The sequence below is a fragment of the Amblyomma maculatum genome, unplaced genomic scaffold, assembly GCF_055883805.1.
Source record: "Amblyomma maculatum isolate TAMU_Amacu unplaced genomic scaffold, ASM5588380v1 scaffold_13, whole genome shotgun sequence".
NCBI classification, from domain to species: Eukaryota; Metazoa; Arthropoda; class Arachnida; order Ixodida; family Ixodidae; genus Amblyomma; species Amblyomma maculatum.
This window is the reverse complement of record NW_028146738.1, coordinates 31,077,030-31,102,333: the sequence shown is the minus strand read 5'-3', so window position 1 is coordinate 31,102,333 and position 25,304 is coordinate 31,077,030. Positions and strand designations below refer to the sequence as shown.

Here is a 25,304-nt window from a genome sequence, read left to right as displayed (position 1 = left end):
CCTAACCAATTTGCCAGCATGAGCTTACCTGAGGCAGTCCGCTGAGAGCTTTGCTGTGGAGCTGGATCAAGGAAAAAAAGTGAAAGACGTTAAACAATTAAAAGGAATGAATGACATAGAAGACATGCATGCAATTGTATTATGTCGCCTGCAGCAAAGTAGGGAGCTGGCATGTGAATTTTACTCGAATGACATGACTCGAGTGAACGAGTGTGGCCTTCTGCAAAGCAGAACAGACAAGTGCACAAAGGATTCAGCAAATCAGCTCTCCCATTAATTTGCCAGCAAGAACTTACCTGAGGCAGTCCGAGGGCTTTGCTGTGAAGCTGGGTCAAAGAACAAAAACTGAAAGATATCAAACAGTTCACAGGAATGAATTTCATAAAAGACATGCACGCAATTGTATTATTGCTTGTAGTGAACCAGGTAGCTGGCATGTCGGACCTTACCCAAATGTCATGACTGCAAGAAACGAGTGTGGTCATCTGCAAAACACAAGTGCCCAATGGACTTAGTGAACCAGCTCTCCCAACCAATTTGCCAGAAAGAACTTACCTGAGGCAGTCTGCAGAGAGCTCTGCAGGGAGGCTGGATCAAAAAACTAAGATGAAAAGACGTCAAACAGGTCAAAGGAATGAATGATCAACACGCATGCATTTGTATTATTGCCTGCAGTGAACCAGGGAGCTGGCTTGTGAATCTTACCTGAACGTCGTGACTCCACTGAACGAATGCTGCCTTTTGCAAAGCAAGTGCATGAAGGATTCAGCAAAAGAGCTCTCCCTCAACAATTTGCCAGCAAGAACTTACCTGAGCCAGTTCACTGAGAGCTTTGTGGGGAGGCTGGATCAAAGAACAAAAACAGAAAGACGTCAAACAGTTCAAAGAATGAACGACATTACAATGCGGCAAGCAGATGAACACAGGAGAACAGAGAGGTGATGCTCGATGGTCATGCGATGACGTTTAATAAAAATGTTAGCAGGCCTAGCGTGAGCGCTCCTGCCCATACCACTGTCCACGTCTTCCTTGCTCATCCGTAACATGACCCTGGGCCACCGAGCAACTGTCCTGATAGTGGATGAGGGAGTTTACCGATGTTGATGATTACACGGCATGATGATGGGTGTATCTGAATTCTTGAAGAAGAGGAAGAAGGAAGAATAGAACAGACTGCCGGAACGATGATTCCCGATGAACCTTGGCTCAAGACACTCTCGGGCCACGCATTGCGCGACGCGATGGCAGAGGCCAAGGCACGCACCGCATGGCATAGGCAGGGAATGATGTCTTGAAGTGTAGCGGTGTCTTGAGTCCTGGGGTCTTTGGTCGGCACATTAGGTCAGTGAGGTCACATATGGTCATTCGGGTTTCTTGTGTCTTGTGGTCGTGTGCCGTCTCGGGTCGGTCTCTCCTTCGTCGTGTCTTGTGGTCGAGCGGAAAGGACGGGGCGGAGGAACAGCAAGGTCTTGCTGGGTCCGGCAGGCTGGGGAACAGCCATGCGATGCCCCTTAACCTTCAGCCGACGGTGCAAGAAGTCGCAGGGTGCCGAAGCTCCGGACCAGGTTGAGGGGGTGATGGTGAAGTATCCCGCACCTCCAACCAAAGGTTACGATGCGGCAAGCCGATGAACACAGGAGAACAGAGAACAGAGAGGTGATGCTCGATGGTCGTGCAATAACGTTTAATGAAAATGTTAGTGGGCCTAGTGCGAGCGCTCCTGCCATGCCACTGCCCGCATCTTCTTCCTTGCTCGTCTGTAGCAGTATTATTGCCTGCAGTGGACCAGAGAGCTGGCTTGTGAATCTTACCCGAGTGTCGTGGCTCCACTGAACGAGTGCTGCCTTCTGCAAATCAAGTGCATGAAGGACTCAGTAAACAAGCTCCCCCCCCCCCCCCCCCCCCCTCCCAATCTTCCAGCAAGAACTTACCCGAGCCAGTCCGCTGAGAGCTTTGAGGGGAGGCTGGATCAAAGAACAAAAACAAAAAGACATTAAACAGTTTGAAGCAGTGAACAACATGAAAGACACACATGCAATGGTATTATTGCCTGTGAACCAGAGAGCTGGCATGTCTGATCTTACCAGAACGTTGTGACTGTAGTGAATGAGTGGGGCCTTCTGCAAAGCACACAAACAAATGTGGTAAGGCTTCCAAAAATGAACCCTCCAAACCAATATGCCTGCAAAAACTTGCCGTTGTCACTCCTCACAAGTCCCTGTGCTGAGTCTGGCTCAAAAAACACAAATAAGTAAATATAAAAACAATTCAAAGGATATATAAACAGAAAAAGCCTGCAGTGCACATTGATTCCTCTGCTAGGGACCAGGAAGCTGACATATGAGACCTTACCGGGTTGGCGTGGTGCGCTACATAGTACTGAGAAAGAATAGCTTCCTGCAAAGTGAAGGTACAAAGGCTTCAGAAAAATGCTTTCCTTGGTCCTCAGCACGTTACATCTAGTATAAAAATAGCTGAAATGCCTCACAAGGTCTATTTTGGACATTTTGTTCAAAGAGCAGAGATGTCTTTGAAACAAACACAAAGAAAAAAGTGCTATTGAACTCATTCACATAATTGTATTTCATGTGTAATTGAACAGCATGCTGTTAACTTTAACAGGAAATGTTAGATCCAGTATTGTCCCGTGTACTTCTTTTCCATGTGTTCTGTCTTTTCCAGTGGTCGATAATCATTAAGCAGAACACTGGATGGCATTCATTAACTTACAAATTTCAGTGAATGTAATATAGTAATGTCAATTGGATTTGAGTTTATATTAAGTGATAGAAGAAATGTTCGTAGGAGGGAAACCAACTTACCTCTGTCGTCACTTTCTCCCATCTGAGGAATCCTGTAAAAGTCTCCACAATAGATGCCATTGCTACAGTAAAACAAAATAACCATTACTTTTGGCGATGAAAAGCTGGCTCCGGAAGTTTAAAACTTTGAACTCTAGCCTCATCCTCGTCATCAGGTGAGCTAGACAGCAGCAAGAACTTTTGCTGTTTGCCTTGTTCTTTTTCTATCAAAATGAAATTCAGTGTGAGAAAAAAATTTATTCCAAATTGAAGACAATGAAAAGGGAATACCTTGATCGGTTGATGTGTCCAGATGGTCTGTCTCTTCTGCTTTACAAAGTTTTTGCCGTGCTTTATCGTATTTGTCATATGCGTTGACGAAAAGCATGTGGTTTCAATAATGTGGTTTCAATGTCAAAAGCATGTGGTTTCACAAAAACCCTTGAAGATAAGTTAGAGTTTGTTCAAAAAAGGGCTGCAAGATTCGACATGGCTATCTACGACTACAGAATTAGAGGTTCTCAAATCAGGGAAAGTCTAGGTTGGAAACTGCTTTCCGCATCAGGAAAATCTTCCGGTTAAAGCTTTTGAACAACATTGACAATAGTAACACAGGAAGTGATAGGAATACATATTTAAAACAACCTCATTATCAGTCTGAGAGGAGACAATTTCGAAAAAATCAGGCCATATCGAAGTCGCATAAATGTGTTAAGTTTTCATTCTTTCCGCGCTCAATTTCAGATTGGAATTTACTCCCGGATGAGGTCGTATCTGCACCCAATTTTTCACTAGCCATCGAGAACATTATATGAATCTGTATTATGTTACAGGCAGTGTACTTTGTTGTGAAACTGAGTCACAAATATTTGTTGGGTGTCTTTTACACTTGGCATTGAATGTGCTTTCATTCTTTTTGTTAAGACGTTTTTTTTAGAACTGATTGTATGCTTTCGCTTCAGCATTTCTGTTTGCTTTATATTTGCAACTAACCCCTCTACGATAATGCCCAATGGGCACTGTAGGTATTTGCAATAAATAAATAAATTGTAATAAAAACCAAGGAGATACAAATTTACAAGTACTTCACTCCACTGTAGCACCAACACAGCAGTGGCTTAGCGGTTCATGCATCCATTTCACTTGAGGCAGCTGCAAAGTTTGGACCCCTCTGTTAGTGGGTACTCACTGGTTTTGCAATCTGCATATGCATTCTCTTCCCCTGGGGCTTGTATTCCTTGGGTAAAATGCTTTAAATATGGACACCCCATGAAATGCAGACTATTTTCGGACATGACGCTCTTTTAAAAAGCTATTTTAATTCTAATAAATCATAACTAATCACATATTCAGGAAAGCTAGATGCTATTAATGACATCCTGAGCAAGATATTGAGTAACATGAAAGTAGCGGTTCCCATATTGCTACTGTGCCTCTAGGCACAATAGCAAGGGACTCTAGACAAATGATACTCATACCAGACGACAAAGATTACGAAAACATCAAATCTGAGAAATGGGGCACACATGCTGCTAACCTGAATGCAGTGCTAGATGCAAACAGGTGAGAGCGTGGTGCATAATGGCTGTCTGCTCGTGTGCTACCATCCCGTGTCTGAGCTGGAAGTGACCTATTGGTTTTAAAACAGCCGGAGGATCAATTGGCAGGGTGGACACTTGATATGCTCTTCTCATCATGGTGCATGAATTTCTCTGATCACATGTGTTGGCACAAAAAGGGGAGTGATACAGGAGCGACACAATGGTTCGTGCCACCATTGATACCCAGTGTGGGATTGCATTGGACACGAAAGGGCAGAGCACTTATGATTCACAATGCAATTGCGAAATGTAGTGCGTATGAATACTTCTGCTGATCTTTCCTTGTTCGCATTAAACGCAGATAAAAACAAAATTTTGTTCTCGAGAAACTCAATCTTTTGAGAATTGTCGGCAAGTAGGGGTTCCACATGAGCCTCTGCCCCATCATGAAATGAAACGCAATGTGCCAAAAACTTGCCCCTCTGGTTTCCAAACAAAGAGAACCGCCCATCACCCCGGTCATAAAAAGGATGACTGTGCCTCATGCACACAGTGTATTGTACCTATATTTTTAATATTTAACCTACCTTGTCCCTCCTCCCTGTTGCTAACCTCTTAAGATTTCCTCTCCCTCTCCTTGCTATCCCTTTCTGCCACCCCAGTTCAGGTTCTTAAGTTTTATGGTAACATATACAGAGGTTGGCAAGCTTCTTTTTGCTTGTTTTGCTTTGTTTAATCAATAACGATCTATGTGCTCCTACTGCCACTCATGAAAACATGCAGAACAACATGAATGTTGGCTAAAAAATGGGAATTGTGGCTTTATTGGGCTGTGCTATTTTGATTAAGAATTCAGTTTAGCTGGCCAATGATTCCTTTCGTTTCTTTCATGCTCATTTTTCATCACTGGGGGGCAGGAAGCAATGCACATCTAGAGGCAATCATTACTAACATTGTTTTGTACAAGTTTCAGTTTTATGGCAGCATGAAGAACTGATTTCATGTATTTAGTGTCGTATTATTAGAATAGGGCAAACTGCATTCAAGTGAAAGCTCTCTCCACAACTAGTACAAACGCCACAATTCTACATGCTGTCTGTAATGTCAGTACATACCCGGCCTTGTCTTGCTCTTGTTGGGAAAGCACAGAACAACACCCTTTCTTTCTGCCTCCATCAAATAGCGGTAGCCATGGCAGGGAATCCATCCCACAGTCTTAGATACAGCAGTTGAACAGCATAACCACTACACTGCTGCAGCAGTGTCCTGTTTTAATTGTTTTGTTGTCACTGTCTGCTTTTTGTAATGGCATGTGCTATAAGAAAACAGTGAGGGAATAAGTCTGGGACAGAAGTGGTGGTAAGACGAAAGAATGTGTACGTCGCATCCAAAGTGAAATGATGTTTATTTCTATTTGTTGTGTGTACGTAGACTACAAAGTAAATTAAGAAGAATTGTGTTGCTCTTTCGCAGTAATTTTAATGTTATGTCATTACATACCTGCCAACCCTTCTGATTTGCCCTGAAGGCTTCTGAGTTTTAACTGCCTTCCCATTGTACAATTCGTGTTATTACTGCCCTACATTTCTCAGTAAGTGGCCGCTGTCCCAGGAGTGGTGGCAGCATGATGGCCTTATTTTGTAAGCAGGTGCAGAAGCTTTGGTGGCTTTGCCTTCGATCTCGACTAAAGGGCAGCCTGTTAGTGCAATTGAAGTTTAGTTGTTGATGCAGCTTTGCCTAAAATTTGCACCATCTGATATTCCTGTATCACTCTCAGCCATGTGTTTCATCTTACTGAGCTGCACTATGCCAGATAACATTGTAATAGCTCATCTGTCAGAACTATTGTGGCCAACAATGGTTTTGGATGGAATCTCTTGTAAAGAGACTATATTCCCAGACAGTTTTTTAAGCTGCCAAGGCTGTGGGGGTGGAGCTTCTATCATGGTTTTACTACACCATGTAGATCTGGCATATCTGAACTCAGTTACGGTTTCAGTTTCAGTTGCATCTTTGCTTGAAATTTATTTTTTGAGCTGCCAATGATACAGAAACAGCTTTCTATAGAATACTTTGGGCTATAGAACGTTTTTGTTACCACGAGAAAATGGCTGCTTTTCGTAAGTCTCTGAAGATAATTTTTATCATACTAATAATACTGCAGCACACATTGCAGCATACAAAATGCACATAGCAGAATATTCTTTCCAAAAACATAAGTTACAAAGCAAAACATTTATTAGAAAACTCAAAAAATTGAAAAATTGCCATTATTGGGGCGAGTTAATAAAAGTAAGATAGAAAAAGCACAATATCTACTGATGCATTATTTACAAAAAAAATTTAGAACATACATTTTAAAGATTAATGAACCAGGAACATTCTGCATGGAAATGAACTATCAGTACACTGCCTTTCTTCAGCTACATAAAAAACTGCAGGTGGAAACAGCCTCGTTTCTCGTGCCACGCGGTGAAACAGTTTTTGGCTTTCATGAGAAGCGAATCCAAAACTGCTTCAAACTGGCTGTATATGGAACCCAAGCTAAAGTTTTGGCGCGCAACTTCAGCACTGAGAGGGCACAGCGGCATTACTGGAAATAGCTGGTGCTGGCACCGCCGGTGTGGCCTCTTTGACACTGGAGGTGGCATGCATGCACACATGCTCTTCTGTCCAGCTGGGGTGCAGTGGAGTCTTCGCACAGGTAGTTTGGTGTGCTGCTTCGACAGCAGTGTAGAAGCGGATTTTTCGCGATGGCAGGAACAACCCAAAGAAGCTCAAGTTTGGCTGCACGATGCCAGTGGTGAGCCGTTTATGCCTCTGGGGCTCAGGCGCAGCCGGCCAGACGCCGGCGGTAGCATCAGTAGCTCGCGCGCTTGTGTGATCCTCAGTCCGAGCAGGGAGTACGAGGGGAGCAGCGCCTCTCAGTGGATGTCTTTGCACGAAAAGATAAAAAGTGTTTGATTCAGTAGGTTTCTGTTCAAGAATGTGGCAGTCTCCTTGCCAGCTATAAAAGTCTAGAGGAGAGCTGAACAAGCTAACAGTTTGTTCAGAGAGTGTAAGCTGCCTATTAAATTAACAATGAACTGTTGCTCGCTGGAAATCATTTCTCGTGGGTTTCATTTTACCCTATTGATTTTACCGAGGCACTGAATTTATAGCATGAATGCTTTTCCGACTAGCGGGCAAAGAGGTCGAAACCTTGGCTATTGCCCCACTGGTGCATGAGTTTACTTCGTAATAATTTAAATGAAGCCCACCGCGGGTTCATTTTGAAATAAGTGTTAGTTCTAGCTTTGCAAGGGCATCTTCCGCCTAAAATGAAAATCAATTTTTATGTGATGACCATGCCTGCTATGAATAAGCAAATGTGAGCTAGCATTGACTTTAATCACTCTCTTAAAGGTGCTATTAGCTTCCCAAACTTTCCCCAGCAAATGCTAACCTTGGTAGCATCCCTGCCTAATCCTGAGGGAGTGGATGTAAAGAAACATAAAGCACTAAAACTTGTTATAAATTTTCTTAACATCATTGCGCATGCGTTTGCGCTCAAGCTCTTTACGCGTGTGCATCGCGTACACTGGTTTAGCCCCATCGGCAACAAACAGTGCATTTTCACACACTGTCGACCAACTCTTCCACCTTATTCAAGTTCGATTTCCAGAAAATAAAAGTCAAGGAAGCAGATCTTTCTCAAGCTGCGCCGCTGACGGTACTCTGCGACGCGCCGCAGATGCAGCGCTAGAGCTCTGCACATGCTCAGAATAGAGGGAGAGTGTGACAGTGCAAGGAGAACGCGCAGCTGGCACAGCCCCCCTATTCCCAGTTTCTATTTTCCTGCCATAGATGGTGCTTCCTGTCAGGAGCAGCAGTGCCACAGTGCATTGCTTTGGGAGCCTATAGGCTGGGTATACACGTTGGATATGTAGCAGACCTTCAGGATTGTATTCTCATGAAGTCAAACCTGGACTCAGTCAGAGCTCACTAGTGAATAGCTGGCACCACTTTCGGGTAATTATCACCACTCAGCATCATCAGATAATAAAGCCGGCAATATGATTTGATATTTGACTTTCTAGAAGTCTTTTGATCACAAAAAGTTGATGTTAATGCTTCATTAGCATGAGTAGCAGGTTTTTCTTCAAGTGCAGCTGCCATGCCCCTTTTCGTAATAACACATGCACATTAGTACCCAAAAATGTCCATCAAAAATTGGAATGACGCCAGAGTGAGAAAATTAAAACTGGTTCTACAGTGCAGTGCCTGCACTAATTAATGAATGGTACTAGGTGCATGAGAAACAATTCCAACATGTTGAAATCGGCAATTTAAAGCATTGATCACTGGTGATTGATTTCAATGGGTGTGGTAATGAACGAATTAAGGTCTAGGTGAGCGTAAATTCGTGGTTAATGGATATCATGCACAGCGGATCATTGCCGAAACAAGCACATTGTGAAGGCATGCAGAAACTGGTGGGTACAGCAGCAGAAGCAGCCGATGTACTCTTCGTGAGGCTCTCAGCACGTGGCGCAACCATCCGATTTGCTTGGTGCACTGTAGTGATTTTAAAATGCACTACATTAACATTGTACTAACTTGTCTCTTAGTAAAAACACGGTATAGTAATAACACCAACATTTCATTAATGATATAATATTTCAGAGCACGATCCGTCAAATTTATGAAGGGACTTTGTTCTGTTGTGCAGTAAGCTGATAGTTTTGGCTCTTGTAGCTTTGGCTGCAGTCCGACAAAATTGTCCAGGAGTAAGTAAATGTTTAAGCATGAAAAGCTAAACTGGTACATCAAGAAAAAATGGCTACAGCACCACGTGATGAGTTTCTGTTGGCTGCAGAGGCATAGTGAGAATGCTCGGTGGCGGCATATCAATGCGCTGTGATCTTGCCAGGTTGGCAGCTACGCATTGCTCTTAAAACCAGTAATTGGTAATATTTTAATTTGTTCATGCTATTTAAAAGTAGTTGGTAATGTATTTGAATTTCTTTTCAAAAATAATTTTGCAATCCTTGGGTCTCTCGACTCTTGGGTTATTCTTGCAGGTATCCCGGGAGAAATTGTCAAATTTTGTCCTGGCCTACCAAAAGAGCCTGTCCCGGGTGGGTGGCGCACGGTACCTTGCTGCAGTGCGAGAAGCAGTTGAGGTATGCAGTATTCTTGCATGTGGTCTGTGCTTCCCTGATGGCTCTTGTTTCCCACTGATGTCCATGAGTAAGCTAGGCATATAGAAGGCCAACGGTCTTGGGAGATGTGCATGACACAAACAGTCATCCATTTTTAGTGTCCTCGCATGTCAAAGCGGCACTAGCCCAGAGGGACTGGTAGGAGGTGTTTGGCAGGGCTTTTCACTTTGCTTTAGTGCATAGAGAGGTTGTATGCAATAGTGCTTTGAAAACAGCGACCACCTGCTCATGTGTGTGACTCGAGAGTGGTTGACCTTCTACGTTGTTGTCCAACTATAACAATATAATAATGTTCATTATGGTGAGATTGCCCAAAAAGATCTTGGTAAGCATGTACTGGCAGCAGGCAAAGGGAAATTCATTGTAAAGTTTCTGCTTAGGTTTCCCCACTCTTTCATGAATATTTGATATGATGCACCAAATGCACTAGTCAGGACCCAGTGCTTAACCAGTGCCTTTCCCACACCTCTCATTTTGCAGAATTGCTGTGACAGGAGTTTTTTTTATAAACGGGAACCAAGATTGCTTTCATTTGATTGTTAAAAGGCTGTATTTTAATGACTTGGAAGATGAATTTGTGTATGTACTTGAATCTTACATTTGGTTAATCTTTGACTGAGTATCTGAGCATACAGTAATGTTGGAAATTAATGCAATCTGATTAGTACCAGGTGTACTTCTGGTGTATGTCTCTTTTACGTGCTGGGAACTTGAACCATGGAAGACCCTGTCTCTCCTTTCTTGGGACAGTGCCTATTGGGGCAGCTGCTTGCAGCGCACAGGTGGCACTCCTGTTGTGTATAAGCATACGACGTTCCATGCATTGTCATGATTTCTCACATTTTTTTAGGTGACTTCATTGTAATATTGGTAATGCTGAAATACTGTTTCATTTCATTCTTCAGACATTTCTTTCGGACATTTGTCTCCCAAGCAGGTGAATACTCTTCTGCAGGGTGTTCATTGAGTTGTCTCCATCTGATAGCATGAGGAAGCAACCTTCTCAGCCCTAGCTTGCAAAAGCCTGCAAGCCCTGCAAAAGCAGAAAAAATTTCCGGGAGCTTTTTGCAATGGGCTTTTTAGTAGCCTGTAGTTGGAGGCTGGGACTTACTACCAATAACACGTGTAAATGATCTGATCAATGCCTAAGAAAAATAGAAAGGTGCAAAAAAACTCATATATTTATTGTGTGAATAACTAGTGCATTTAAGCAGAGTGTGTGCCATTGTCTTTTTTCCTTTATATTTAAAATGTGTGATTTTGTTGTAGGTGTTACCAAGCATAGCACAACATGAAAACGTTGAAATTATCTATATATTGCTGCAAAACTGCTATGAACTCTGAGTTAACAGCATTCGAAATCGTTGGCTATCTTCTCTCTCCGGCTATGTTCAAATATTGTCTCAGTTGCAAACCCTAGTTTGGAGGTGAAGCTCTTTGTCACTAAAAATGATGCATTGTTTGGAGTTTTAATTAAGTAGCTTCTGCATATATACAGTGTAGTGCATGTTTGCCGTGGAGGCTTTTAGAAATTTTTCTACCTCATCTACTGGTTTGTTAGTGGGGAAGCTGTGCATGGAGCTTGCACATCTGGTGGCAAGTTTCAATATGCTACTTACCTGTTTTGGCCGTGCGTCATGAAAATGCATTATCGCCTGCAACGAGATTGAACAACCAAGAGTCACTAATGCCAGGCTATCATCAAAGACAAGCGGTGGAGCCATCTGTTGACAAAGAAAAACATCAGAGCAAAACATTAGAGTGATTCAACACTGATGAATCAAATGTAGAGAGAAAGCTTTGGCTGCGGGCAACTGAGCATTGCATTGAACACAATTACCATTCCGTTGAATGGATCAAAGTGCACCATGTTCTATGCAGAGCCCACTTTCATGCTCTGCGCATGCGATGCCAGCAGACACTTTCCCGCTGCACTCGATCAGTTCTTTGTGATGACATGTACATGTGCAGTGTGGAAATTACCCTTCTTCTCTCCATGCCAGTATGTGCATCTGCTGTGATGTTGCTACCTGCCTTCTTTCTGTGGCGAGCCCACGTGCCTGACAAGTCACTAAGACAGCCATGAACAGTTTGCCCATGCACAGTGAGTCTGCATAACAAGATATGTGATGTCGTGAGTTGGAACAGTGGTGGAAACTGGTGTGGCGCAGTGGCAGAAAACCTGTGGAATGGCACAGCTGGTTGCCATGGTTACAGCACATGTGCAGCTGTGGCCTTGCACAGGCACAGTGAAACTTTTTTCAACTGCCTAGCATAGCTTCCGCTACAAAAAAAGGTATCAAAGCTGGCATTGCATGGCTTGTGAGCCCCCTGCAGATGACAGATATTGCACCCACTGCCTTTTGGCAGCAGCCTGTTTGTAGTGCTTGACTCCTTGATCTTGGTACCGATGATTACATGTTTCCACAACGTGAAGTCAAACCAGGTAAGTGCCATTGTCAAACTTACTGTAGGACAAGTTACCATAAGCATAAGCTCGATGTGCAGTTTCACTTCAAATGAGAGCAGTTCAGGTAGGAAACTTTTTTAAATCTTCACAGTATAAATGCACACTATTGTGCGTTAGAGTAAGAGAAAAATAATACTGTCTTGCATAACTCCCAACCTTTCCAGTTCTCTCGGTAAACTCGTGAATTATGGCGGCACTTGCTGATTATACAAGCACTGCTATCTCCTGAAAAGTTGTTGCAGATGCAGAATGGATTTTTCAAAAAAGTCCAAAGGACCTGTGGCTGCATTGCAATTGCTAGTGTTGCCATGAGCCATGCAGTCTTACTATACTATATATTGACAATTATAAGTTGTATTCCTTCATAACAGCTGTGCGTAAATATTACGCTAGTTTACGCACACTGTTAGGGAGGATGATGAGAGGAAGGGCACACCGGTAACCCCCCATTGCTTCCCTGTCGTGGCAGTGATGCCGCCAGGGATTTTGTCTCTTTCCTCTCAGCGTAACCCGCAGACTTCTCCACAGTTTAAGTTGAGGACGCCTCTCGCGATTCTCTTGGTTATTTTTGGCTGTTAATTGCACATGTACACAGTTCTGATTTTGTGCTGGGGAGACTGCCACTGTCACATTTGTTGCCCGGTCATCGTATGTTCTTACCGCTGTGGGCAGTGAGCACAAAGCCATACCAGGTGAGCGGAATGCTCCTCCAACCTCCTTGCATGCGCTTTCCCATTTGGTGGTTTTATTTCACCTTCATATGCTAGCAGGATGTTCACTCACTGCAGCGGTTGTACAGTCAAACTCACTTATAACAATACTGGTTTTGACAATATATTGGATATAAGAATGGGCAACTGCTGCACCGTCAGGTTTACCTAGTGTTCTATGGTAAAATAAACTGCTCATTACAATGGTGTCATATATTATTTTTTATAACTATCAAATAGGGTCACTGAAAGTCAACAAAAATGTGAAAATGTGGCGACCACGAACGCGCGTGAGTGTGCGGAGAAGTCGATAATGCTGATGCAGCGACAATTCAAAAAATCAGGACAAAGTGCATTGAGCCAATGTGTAGCTCGGGTGCGCCGGGGAAGCTTGCATGCCGCAGAGATGCAGGGGAGGATTGAGTGTTTCCCTCATGTGGAGGAAGAGGGCAGGCGTAAGCCACTGCTAGGTATGGCCATTCTGAGGGAGAGCTTTGAGCACTCCCTCTCGAGAATGCCCGTGGCCTAGAGAACTCATGTCATTTCTGCCTCTGCATGGGTGGAGCAGTCCATTCTGAGGGTGCGCTAACCATGGTGTGCTGCACTATCTTCCCCTATTTGTTTTGTCCAAGTTCCCACTTTGTGGTTGTACATATTTTGTGGCAGGCGGGCAGCAGTATTCATACACGTGTCTTTCTAGTGTGGTTCTCCTAGTGTGCCATCATCATTGCCTCGATCTTGGTGGCCCTCGATTTTTCGTAACCAGCAATGGAGGACCTACTTTCAGGAAGCGCAACACAACCGGTGCAGAAGAGGAAGCAAACGGCAATACCACCAGAAGTCAAAGGGGACACAGGTCTTAGAAACTGAAAAAGTGCAAAAAATATGATTTTTCAAAAACATTATTCTTGAAGTCTGCAGGCAGTTCTGAATCTGCAAATCTCGCAGTTCTAAGTTCAGTATTTTGCCCGCAAGAACAATTTATATTGTTGCCTTTGGCCGAATTTCAACTGAAATCGCTATCAAAAATGGTAATTTTCCTACGGCACGCAGCTCCGGCTCCATGCAAGCTACTGAAGCCATCTTTGTCCCGATTGAAAGAGCAGCTTTCCTTCTTCAATTTCCTGCCACTACCATTCTTACCAGTTTATTGGGAAGAGAAAAAAAATGCCAAAAGAACATCCCAACGCACAATCTTATTCGTTACTCGTGTACATGCCATGAGAGTACTGCCCGATTGGCTGATTAGGCCTGCGTCGTCTCTATGATGCCCTCGGTCGCAGCCCAGCACAAGAGGCAGCACCATTTTGTTTCTGTGTTGTGATTGAAGCATCAGCAGTTGTGATCGACCAGTGGTGATATTTCCCCCAAGAAACAAGTTTGGCATGAAAGCGAACCGTTCGCAGATTGGAAAACTTCATGAAAACATCACAGGAAGCACAAGATGACGAACCTGCATACGGTGATTGTGACATTGTATTCACCATGCAAGGCCTAATGTTTCTAGCGGTAGCTTCGTACATCACGACACAGTGATTTTGCTGCCCGAAAAAACTGAAGAATAGCAAAATACAGCGACAGACACGATATACCAGCAGGTTCAAATGTGGTAATGGACAGGAAGAATGAATTTCTCGCTGACAGTGCCAGCGTCACGACTCAACTTGACCGCCCAGTGGAACCTTGTTCTCCATTGGGAATTTAAATTTCGTGAACTATTTACTTGCATCATTTGCGAACTGTAAACTGTGCTGTGGTGCTCTGAAATTAACTGGAGATAAGCGGGAATACATTTTGTGCGTGAAGGCTGTGGTGCAGCATCATCAGTTCTCCACGTGTCGAGGGCACTCATAAACAACCCTTTTGTCGCGAACGTTTTCATGACGCGCACATGCAGGCTACTGCCAATTGTCAAAGGGCTTTGAATGATATATTTTCAAAAATGAATGTTAGCCACAGAGAACGGGGCAGGCTTATGTGAAAAAAAAAGCAACACTGTCTGCTGCCAGTCTTGCAACCGAAAAACGAACGCACAGTCAGTTCACAAGCTGTATGTGAACTGAACGACCAGTTCGAGAAACATTACAGCATCCTATGACAGAGAGACCTTGCCTAGGGCTTATTAGGGTTTCACAATGTAATTGTGCAACTATTTCTCACTTCCAATGAGTAAAATTACTTTGGTGCATTTGTTGGCATTTTCTCAAAACCTTCGAGTTCAACTATAAGTTTGCCCAAAGGATATCTCAGCAACTAGAGAGTAGCTGGAGCTATAATTCTTGTATTGAGAAGGTGACAGTCAGTGTTGGAAGCACATTTTTTATTTTGACTATAAATTTTAAATTTTATCTTGAAATTATTATACAGTTGCCATGTTAAATCTTTAATATTAGCTCAATTTGCAAACTGCTTCCAAGATTGCATTCCTACAATTTGTTGTGCCCACCTGTATATTACAAATAAATTTCTGATGCACATTTTTTCCCCTGTAGTTTAGGCAGACAACAGTAGTTTTCTAACACATTTCTAATAGCTCTCGGGACTAATTGTGGCAGAAAAAACATGTTTGCATATCTGGAATCAGCAGAAGAAACTGGGCATTTCTGTAAAGTTTCATCAAATTTAGTTGGTAAATAAAATTGATTTCAAGACGCATGTCCCCGCTTAAGTGGAATATTGCACATGAGCACAAAGACTGCACAAGAGTGTGTAACTTGGTGTGCAAGTACAACTTGACGCAACTGACAGCATCAACAATCATCCACAATTCACTCAGTATTGAGAATGAAAGTGATGCCAGTGCTGGCCATGCAATGGACGACGGTCGGAAAAGGGCTGACACGAGGCCTACAAATGCACGGAACAGGCACTTTACCAGTTGTTCTTGAATGCCGTGCAGTGAACTTGTGAATAAGTGGCCTGATTTTAACAGAGAGGGCGAAGCACTTCACCTCCTGCTGACACAGCGATGACCAAACATTGGTTCACACTGAGGGTTAGTGACGGTGAAGAATCAGGAGTTGAGGAATTTTTACATGCCAACAATACTCACAACCGATGAAGACCTGACAGGCGAGGTTATCGTTGCAGCAGTCACTGACACAGAGGATGGTGACAGTAGTGTTGACTACGATGAACCGGAACCTGTGCAGGTTGCGTCTCACCGGGAGCCTTTGAGTATGATCGACTTCATGCAGGACTTTGCTTTTGCTAAGAACCCTCCACTGTACTATGTTCAGCAGGTGGATGCCCTGCAGAAAGATGTCGGCCAGATTGCCATGAAATAGACTACGCTTATGGATTACGGGTTTCTTCCCACTACAAAATGAAGTGTAAGCTACCTCATCCTCATTAACTGTGTAGTTTATAATGCTTTCTTTGTTTTTTTTGGTCTAACCGTGCTCCAATTCTTGATTATAACAATGACATTTCCATGGCACTTCAGTATTGTTATAAGTGGGTTTGACTGTATTTAGGTGTTGTTTTGCCATGTAAATGGGCAGAATAAAGCCTGCTTGAGCACACAACTCGGTGTTTGTCCCATCTGGCCTGAACCCACTGCTGTGGCGATGTCTCGCACAGTGGGTTGGGGGTTCCGGATTTGTCTGCTAGGGCTGGCACACTGGGGATAGAAGAAGACTTCTGCATCTAGCCCCCTTTGGGACATATCTCAAAGTAACTCTTATAACTCCTACCTTTCTTTTTTTTTAAATGAGCTTTAAAAGTTTGGGGTTCAACTTGGAGTTGATTCATTCATGGAGTAGTAAAGTCGACCTAGATGCAAGGCTAAAGTAGTTTTGGTGAAGCTATTGTAATGTTATGCATGTTCATGCATAATTCTGCAATATTTGTCTGACATGGCATGAAAGTGGGCTGGTTTGAAAATGGAAATTTATCTACAGCACCAGATTTTTGTTTCGATACAATAGAAATGCTTTGTTTGCAAACTGTGGGTGTTCACATGAAAACTGCCAGTGCGGTGCTTCAGATCCAATCCATTCCAGTCCCAAACCTTGAGGCCAGTCACATGCTCTCGTGCATTATTTATGCCTAGTTGCCATTTTTCCATTTCAATTCATTCTGTGGTGCACATGATTTCATTGCTCGATGGATGCTAGCATTCTGCTGCAGCCTTGGCAACAACACAGCGCAGCTCACTGTTGCTGCCCTTCCAGGGCACATCACTGACCAAACGAAGAAAGCAGTAAAAGAAAAATGATCGAAAATACTAATGAAAAGTTTCTGTTTCCTGAAATGCCAGAAAATAAGCTCATAATTTGTGTAAGAGGTTATATCCCATCTGAAAAAAATATTTGCACTGAAAAGCGGCAGCTGCCCATATCACACAAATTGAGCCTGAGGTACTGCCATCCATGCCCCAAGTGAAAGTGGCTCACACTTCTTCACTGACCAAAACAGGCTATGCAGCCTTAGGGCCGACGAATTTTGAACATGTGCTTGTGGCATATTCAACCATCATCTCTAAAGAGGTAATGGACACAGCATGCCAAGACATCTGTGTGCCATCCTTGTCGCAGTAACAGTGAGCTTCTTATATTGGCCCACAAAAGACAAGGCCCATATTTATACATACTACAGCCCCTTTATGGGGCCATTGCAGGTGTGGGTTAAAGAATTATATACTTCATACATAAACAGATAAATGATAAAAACTAAATTCACATGATGTAAGGCAGATGACAAAAATTTAACTCGGAATATCATGACAGCAACAGAAGGATAGGGTACCAAAAAGGTCTCGCAGCAATGCACTGTACTGCAAACAAAATGCATAAATCAGATGGAATTAATTTCTAAGAGGAAATTTTGTATGACAGTGACCTAACTGTTCTGTATAAGCTGCAGTATTCAATAGTATGTGGAAAAAAACTATTTAAAATTATCAATGTGAGCAAAGTAAAACCGAACATTAAGGTTATGATGACTTCTACTTGACTTATAATATTTGAAGGAATATAGGCAGGATGCAAGACATGATAAAGATTAATGATGCAGTGCAGAAACTTCAGTGACTTGGTGGTGTGATGGCATATAGGTAAAGTGGTTAGGTTCATAAAAGACAAGGCATGAGAGGGTGAATTTTGTTGATCATAGCGAACCTGATTGACTTTCGTTGTAGGATGTGAATGATGTTAATGTCACAGTGTTTGTGAGGGTTCCAGAGAGAGCATGAGCTAGTATTGAAGAAATCAAATTGATACATTAATAACTTAGTTGTGCCTCAAATACCCAAGCTTACTAATTGCTTTAAACCAAATAAAACTAATGTTTTGACCAGGACATGTTCGTGATGTATATAAAGCCAAAATACTTGTACTCCAAAACCATGTGCAAGGATGAGTCATTGAAAGTGTAACTGAACATTGAGGGAATCACATTTTTAGAAAATGATATTACCATAGTTTTAGTAAAATTTATTTTCATTTGCCAGGTGTTGCATCAGTACAGAAGCTGAAAAGTGAGGTATTTTGTTGCAGATGATCTTATGGTCTGTTATTCACGCGATATAATATACAGTTATTCACGCGATATAATATACAGTCATCCACATAAAGGCATGTGTGAGGTGATGTTTTGAGGTAAGTCATTAATGTATAGTAAGAATAATGAAGGATCAATACCCAACACTTGAGGTACACAAAATGACACGACAACAGAAGAATTCGTTGAATTATCGCCAGCTGCGCAGTACGTACGCACCACGAGCAGTTGATTGTGAGTTTTGGACGGTCAAGTATTATGTTTTGAAAAACCTCATTGGGCCATAACGAGTCCCGACTGTTGCACAAAACCCCACTTTTATTAAAGGCTTATAGTTGACTCTATTCAGAGGAATCATTTTTTTTCTGCTTAGATTGAAAGGTTGCATAGTCCTTTAGCTTAAAAGAGAATTACTGGAATTTTTGAGTATTTTGAGTTTATAGGGTCATCACATTCTTTGGAGTTGAAAAATATTTTTAAATATATCTAATGTAAGAGGAAAAAACTGAAACCCTTAAAAGGAAGCTTTAACTATTTTCCTGCAGCAAATTTGAAGCAATAACGGACAGTCATTCATAGGTGATGTCATGCACTCAAATAGACCTAGGAAATCCCCCATTAGGCTGTGAATTGAGCAATTTTAATATTCATTTATGCTGCAACAAAACATCAAACCACTGTGAAATTTGGCCCCCATGACCAGCAAACTGAGAAGAATCAGCCAATTTTCCAGTAAAACTTGAGGAAGTGAAAAAAAATGCTGGAGCTGCCCTTTAACACCCATCGTTATATCTAATGACTCAAGCGATTGAAGAGAAAGTTTCTTCCCTGTAGGCATTTGCAAATTAGACAAGATCAGGGTTGCAGTTGGTTTAGCCTGCTTACATGCCCGAAACTGCAGCGTGAGCCCTGGGTCTTGAATTAGTCAACATGCCTTAGTACTACTGAGGCAGTGCAGTCTTTTCTTGTTATTTATGCATTCCTACTGTTCCACAATGTTAAAACTCGTGCCTGAAATGGTGCATCCCACTCAGTGCGTAGTACCCAGAGCGAGTGAAACTAAACTGTACAGTTACCATCAATATGAGCTCCAAGGTGTTGCAAACTTGAGGTGACACTTATGAATTCTATTGTCTTAAGAGTTTCAGTCTGTACAATTTTGGTCTGGGCTGGTTGGTTCATTGCTGTTAGTTAATTTAACCCAGTGCATAGAAGCAAGGACTTGAAAGAGAACACAGGATGGGCACTCTTTTATGCCCACCTCTATGCCTCCTCCTATGCCTTCTCTTGCATGTCCTTGTTTGCTCACGTTGGTTTAGTCTGTTCTGAGATAGTCTGTTGACGGTCTCTTTTTGTCTCATGTGCGTTCAGATTAATGCAAGTCTGACAGTGCTGCATACTTAGCTCACTGGATGCCCATTTCCTTCTTTTTGTTGGAGATCCACCAGTTTCTTGGGATCTGAGCTAATGTATGTAGTGTGTTATGCTTGCCCCTTTCATTATGCACATTGCCTGCAGGTAGCTTCTTGTTTTCATGTCGTCATCATTTGTGCCTGTATTCATGATAAAGCAAAAAATTGATGCTGCTCTCTGGAAGTGCCCTCATATTATTTAAGCAGCCATTTGTCACCACTGAGTAACAGCTGCTGCAGCAAGAGCAAAGGGAACTGCTTGTTGCTGCTGAAGGGATCCTTACAATTCTATAAACTGCTTTTGGTTGGCTTTTTCTGACCTTTCTAAGAACCTATTCATGCCAAAATAATTGTGCAGCTTCATGATTTTTATTGTGCCTGTAAGACCTGCAGAACTGCTTCACTTTCTTGGCACCTTTTCAGAGATATATATGCGGTGTTCTTTGGTTGCGTATTAGTTGCAATAAATTCAGATTGAAGTTACGTCTCAAATTGGCAAGATACGTGAACTCTGCATAATCTGGAAATGTATCAAGCTCTATCTTGACATTAGCTAAAAGGCACTTGGTCAAAGCACAACTAGAAAATGTGTTAAGTAGAGTCTCTGTGTAGTCTTCGTAAGTGTGAAGCTTAATAGGAAGTCAGATGCTTATTAATGTGCATCTGTCAACCCTCCTGATTTGCTCGGGAGACAACAGTTTTTCAATAAACTTTCAGATTGTATGACCACTGCCCTATATCTCCTGACAACTTGCCTCTGCCTGCTCAAGATTGTTTTTTTCAAAGTTAACACCTTGGAACCTCAAGCTGCATTTTAATTGCCAGCATCACTATCAATGGCTCTACTAGCACTGTCTTTATCATTGGTGGGCCTGTTCCCATGTGCAATACTTCTGGTGGTAATTGTGTATGGCTCTGACACTGGTTTCCTTGCAGGCAATAGCCTCAAGATCACACACATCTCTAGATGGGGACTTGCTCGACTGGGCCAAAGCAGCATTTCTGCCGGGAAACACAGCCATGGCAGCATATACTGCAGGTCAAGGTGATGCTCACTTGCACATTGTGCACATCTCACAGTGTCATATTTTTGCTGTGCTTGTGGCCTCTTGCACATTTTTGAGATGGTCTCATGAAGGAGTTTAGTTTCATGTGCAGTGGTACTTTCGGGACTTGTGTCAGTTTATGAGGCACACCAGAATGTGCTGAATTTAAAGAAACAACTCTACATAGAAAATACATACAGGAGCTTGTTTCAGCTCTAGCTAAATTTGCTTCATCTGTGAAGAGCTATCCATACACAGGCATGTATCACATCACATTCTACACCCTGCGGTCCAGACAACAGAGAATGTACACAGCTTCGATAAAAAGAGACCAGGTGCAAGGTCACACGTTGCATGAAGGAAGCCTATTTTAGTGCCAAAGTTAACAAAAGGCATGGGCCTTGTTCATGTGTTGCCTTTCTCATTGATGAAATATTCATCTGATATACACCTGTCATCCTGTAATCTTTCATTTGACTCTCATTGGTTATTCTCTCATTGGGCATGTAAATGTGTTTTTTTGATTGTCAAGGCGGCTTTGATATCCCTCTGGGAATCAGCGTGATTGCTATTGGAGATCTGTGATTATCAAACTTTGGGTGTGAAGCAAGTAGGAATAATGAAAACTGTCTACAAATAAAATAATCTAAATAATGTAGAAGTGTTTTATCAGTAAGTTATTTGAACCATCAAGGACACCTTTCTATAAAGCACAGCTACAAAGAAAAAAAAGCGCTATTTTTTGGCACTCATCAGGATAATATACTACACCTGTAACATCTAGGTCTGCCAGGCCTTAAGTAACGGAAGGGGAGTTATGCAGTAGTAAACTTTATATTTCATGCCCAGCTTTCTGGGACATGTACTACTCACGCCATCTACTGGCAGGTGGCGGCGACAGGGTGCGTTACTTAATGGGAACGGGTACAAAAAAATACGTAAAACGTGAACAAAAGCAGGTACGCAAAATGATTCCAGGATTTGTATAATATATAGTTAGCCAAAGATTGTGTCGAAGTTTCATCTCTGTGCTCTTATTACACGAGCTTCCCAGCGCGTCTGAATATTATGCATTGCTTCCTATGGCAAGGCACCAAAATTTCCCTCTTTTTCAGACTTTGAAACTGTATAGTGTCGTAACGCGGATAGATATCGAAAATGATTCGCGGTTTTAGGTACCCTAACATATGCTGATTAAAATGGTTTGCGTCGATATGGCATAGATTTAATCATGCAGCTTCCTGGGTCTGTTTTATGTGCAACCTGATGTCGCCTCGCATATGAAACACGGTGCCTGCAATGCAATGGGCAGTTACGCAGAAGAGATGGTTGGGTGATTCCACGTAAGATGGATGAAAGCAGGGCTTGTCGAAATTTTTATGTGATGTTTCCTGATGTTTAAAAAAAGAAATCTGCAACTGGTTTTAATCCATTTTTGTTTTCTATAAGCACCGGGTATAATCAATGGCCAAGAGGTCTAGCGTCGCGATTAAATGCTCTGCTGTTTGGCTAAGCTTTTATGAATGACATAAAATGTTAAAGCTATGTAAATAAAAATCTTCGACTACATATCAAAATGTTTTTATTTCCGCTCAGTTATTTTTATTTTTGTTTTTATAGCAAAATTTTTAACGAAACGTCAGCCCAAAGAAATGACTTTCTTTTGCTATTTTTCGTATCTAAATAAGAAAAAAAAGGTTACTACAAAGCAGCAGTAATGCGCATTATGTTTCATGGAAACTTATCTATCAAACTGCCAGCGCTCCTGTCTAATGTTTCCGATTAAGCGCTATGATCGGGCTAACTTCAACAAACGCTGCGCAACGGAAAATTTGGACAGCAATGAAAATACTTTGTATCTCTTAAAATTTGTCCGCATATTATCCTCTACATCAGCTTTTATAATCACTAAAAACTTATTGCTTAATTTCATTGCACTAATAGTTACGGCTTCTTTAATGAGGTCCCTGCGCAAGGCTCAGTGCGCAATGCGGGTTGTAGAGTCTACGGGGTCATTCCAAGCCAACTCATCCAGACTTTGCACTCGACCATCTTCGATTTCTTTTTAAAAAATTATGGCGTGTTGTATTACTGTGATGAATATTGGCCTGGCCTTCTTTTAACGGAAAAACATTTTCCAACGTGGCCGCCGTTTGCAAATGGAGCGAAACCTAGCCGCACAATCAAGTTAGTAAAAATTCAAGTTCTTGACGCACTTTTGAACTTTTTCATGCAAATAAAACAAACATGTTTAAAATGAGTGCATATATAGATTATTTATTATAAATAAAATGCACATAGTTATTATTTACAAACATTTCAAGCTCTGAAAGTTACGTTTCGTTCTGCTGTATACCCTTTACAGGAGGCACTCAAAGCAGTGGAATAGGTCTCTGTCCGTGCCGTCGCAGTCAACCGCATCGCCCCTGTTACGCTAGCTGCTAGCTTTACTAAAAAAAGGCAGTTCGTTTTGAAAAGGGCAATATAGTGCGAGCATAAAATATTTTATTTCACACTGTCCTACGCAACAATCGGAAACAAACTTTGTGCAGTCAGAATCACCGCGTCATTACAATGTATTGCTGTTGCATATACAACCTAAACAGTCCACTACAGATGTCGCTATAATATGAATGTACCTAAAAACATTTCACAACAGACAGGACACATAAAAGAAGCAATGTTCTAAGAAAAATAAAGGAAGGCAAACTTCTCGTCGGTTAGCAAAGAATATCAGTCAGCAAAAGTTGACGTAATTTGAATATAAATATGCTCACGATTTATACAGCCAATGCAGCTTATGTCAGGCAATGTAACAATATCCTTGTGAGTTTCAAATGTTGTGGCTCGAGCTCCCCAGATGGTGCAGAAACAACGGCACAGAACGGCAGATTATCACATGCAGGAATAAGCGGACAAAGGAGTCAGGCCCTTTTAAATAGCCTCGGGCGTAGTTTTGCCGCCTTTTTTGCTGGACAGGAGTGCTTTCTTCTATCTTCAGTCCTGCTGTACCTGATTGGTGTATTTTCCCTCACCGGAGACATCTCCGCAGTCTCGCTGATTTTAGATATTTAGCTTTTGGCATCACAAGTGTGTGTGTGTGTGTGTCGCGCGGCCCTGGAGCCTAATATATGTATATGTTTATTTATCCACTGCACAGACGAGAGAGTTTTCTTCTTGCTCTCAAATTTAGTGTGCCGCCTGTGCTACGCTATGAGCAAGGAAGGCAGGCGTGTGTAGCTTAGAATGCTTCTTTAGAGTATCTAAATATACACTCTGCACGTTCGCTACTCCCAAAAGCACGATTCAGCCCCATGTCTCATTTCGTTTCTCCATATGTGTACATGAAGTGCCCCTCTCCACCCATAAAAACTGGGCAGTAAATCGTGCCTACTTAAAGCACTCAAATGCTGCACCCTTCGTTCTCTTTGCGCATTTGTCCTGACTCTTGGTATCATACATCAATATGTCATCGGGAAGGCCAAGTCAGGCAGCCATATCAGTCACATAGAACTGACAAAACGAATGGCAATGCAAGGAAAAAAAAAGTGGCAGTATGGTGCTCTTTGTTCTGGTGCCTGTGACGGGCGTAGCTGGGTTTTAAAGCAAAAAAAGAATAAACTAAGACCCGAGGATAAGCCCCTTAACCATGCGTTCAGCAGGGAATCTCAGAATGTGCGAATACGCTTCCAAGAAAAAAACAATTACCCTGCCCGCAGTGGCCCAAGTGTCCGAACCCCACTTTGCGGAGACAGACATCTCCGTTCTTTTTTTTTGTCTTTTTTTTTAATATAGCCTTCGTGAAGTTAAGGAAATGCACGTGACCTCTTTTTGCAGCTGGTCGTGTGCTCGAATTCTTGGTAGCTGCAAGGAGGAAGTATGTACACCAGTTCTGTAGCTTCAGGTCAAGCGCAGACGTTTTGGCCCCACATTCTTTACTTGGGCTTCCAATGTTTCAGGCTCGTTAGGCGAGAAATAAGTTAGGCTTTAAATCAAGAGATGTCAGTTTTATTGCCTGGCTCGGCTGCAAATGCTTTCTTCCTTTGTAGGACACACGAGGGGCGCAGGCCAGCAGAAAGGAGTCAGTGGCAAAAGCTTGCTTCCGCACAGAGCCAACGGGCACAAAAAATACAGGCAGTGAAGCTTCTTTAGTTAGAAGACTCCCCATTTCTTTCTCTTTCTGTCCCCCTCTTCACACTGAGCAGGCGACTGGCGTCCCACAAGAGCAAACAATAGTCAGGCAGAAATAGGGTCGTGTAGTGTTACAAGACACAGAATATTTTCCGGAGCTGGGAATTGTTAGCTGTGGTGTCACGTCACATCGCGATGGCACTTTGCAATCACTGCAAACGCCGTTCGCAAATAATATAAGAAAGTTGCGAAGTGTGTTCAGTGTGTGGTGGTGCATCAAGGAAATGCAGTATCTAAATTAAAGCGATAATAACGCTTATGCTTTTACCCGTAGGATGCCTAGGTCGAAATAAGGTCTGGTTAGAAAATGGAATTGTATATATTGCTTATAAGGGACCTCTGATATTGGAGATGAAAAACTGATCCCCAGTGCACATACCTTAAAAAACGGTTCAACTGTAGTTGTAAGATTTGCAAAAGGAGTCTC

General features: G+C 42.4%; 1 protein-coding gene across 1 annotated transcript in view; it reads left to right on the top strand.

The window, feature by feature from the left end:
- Positions 1-25,304, top strand: part of LOC146172501 (DNA (cytosine-5)-methyltransferase 3A-like) — a 292,512-nt gene that overhangs the window by 47,210 nt on the left and 219,998 nt on the right. The window contains exons 4-5 of the mRNA XM_084585778.1: positions 9,418-9,507; positions 20,577-20,685. Coding sequence (XP_084441904.1) covers positions 9,418-9,507; positions 20,577-20,685 — 199 coding nt within the window. The remainder of the gene's footprint in view (positions 1-9,417; positions 9,508-20,576; positions 20,686-25,304) is intronic.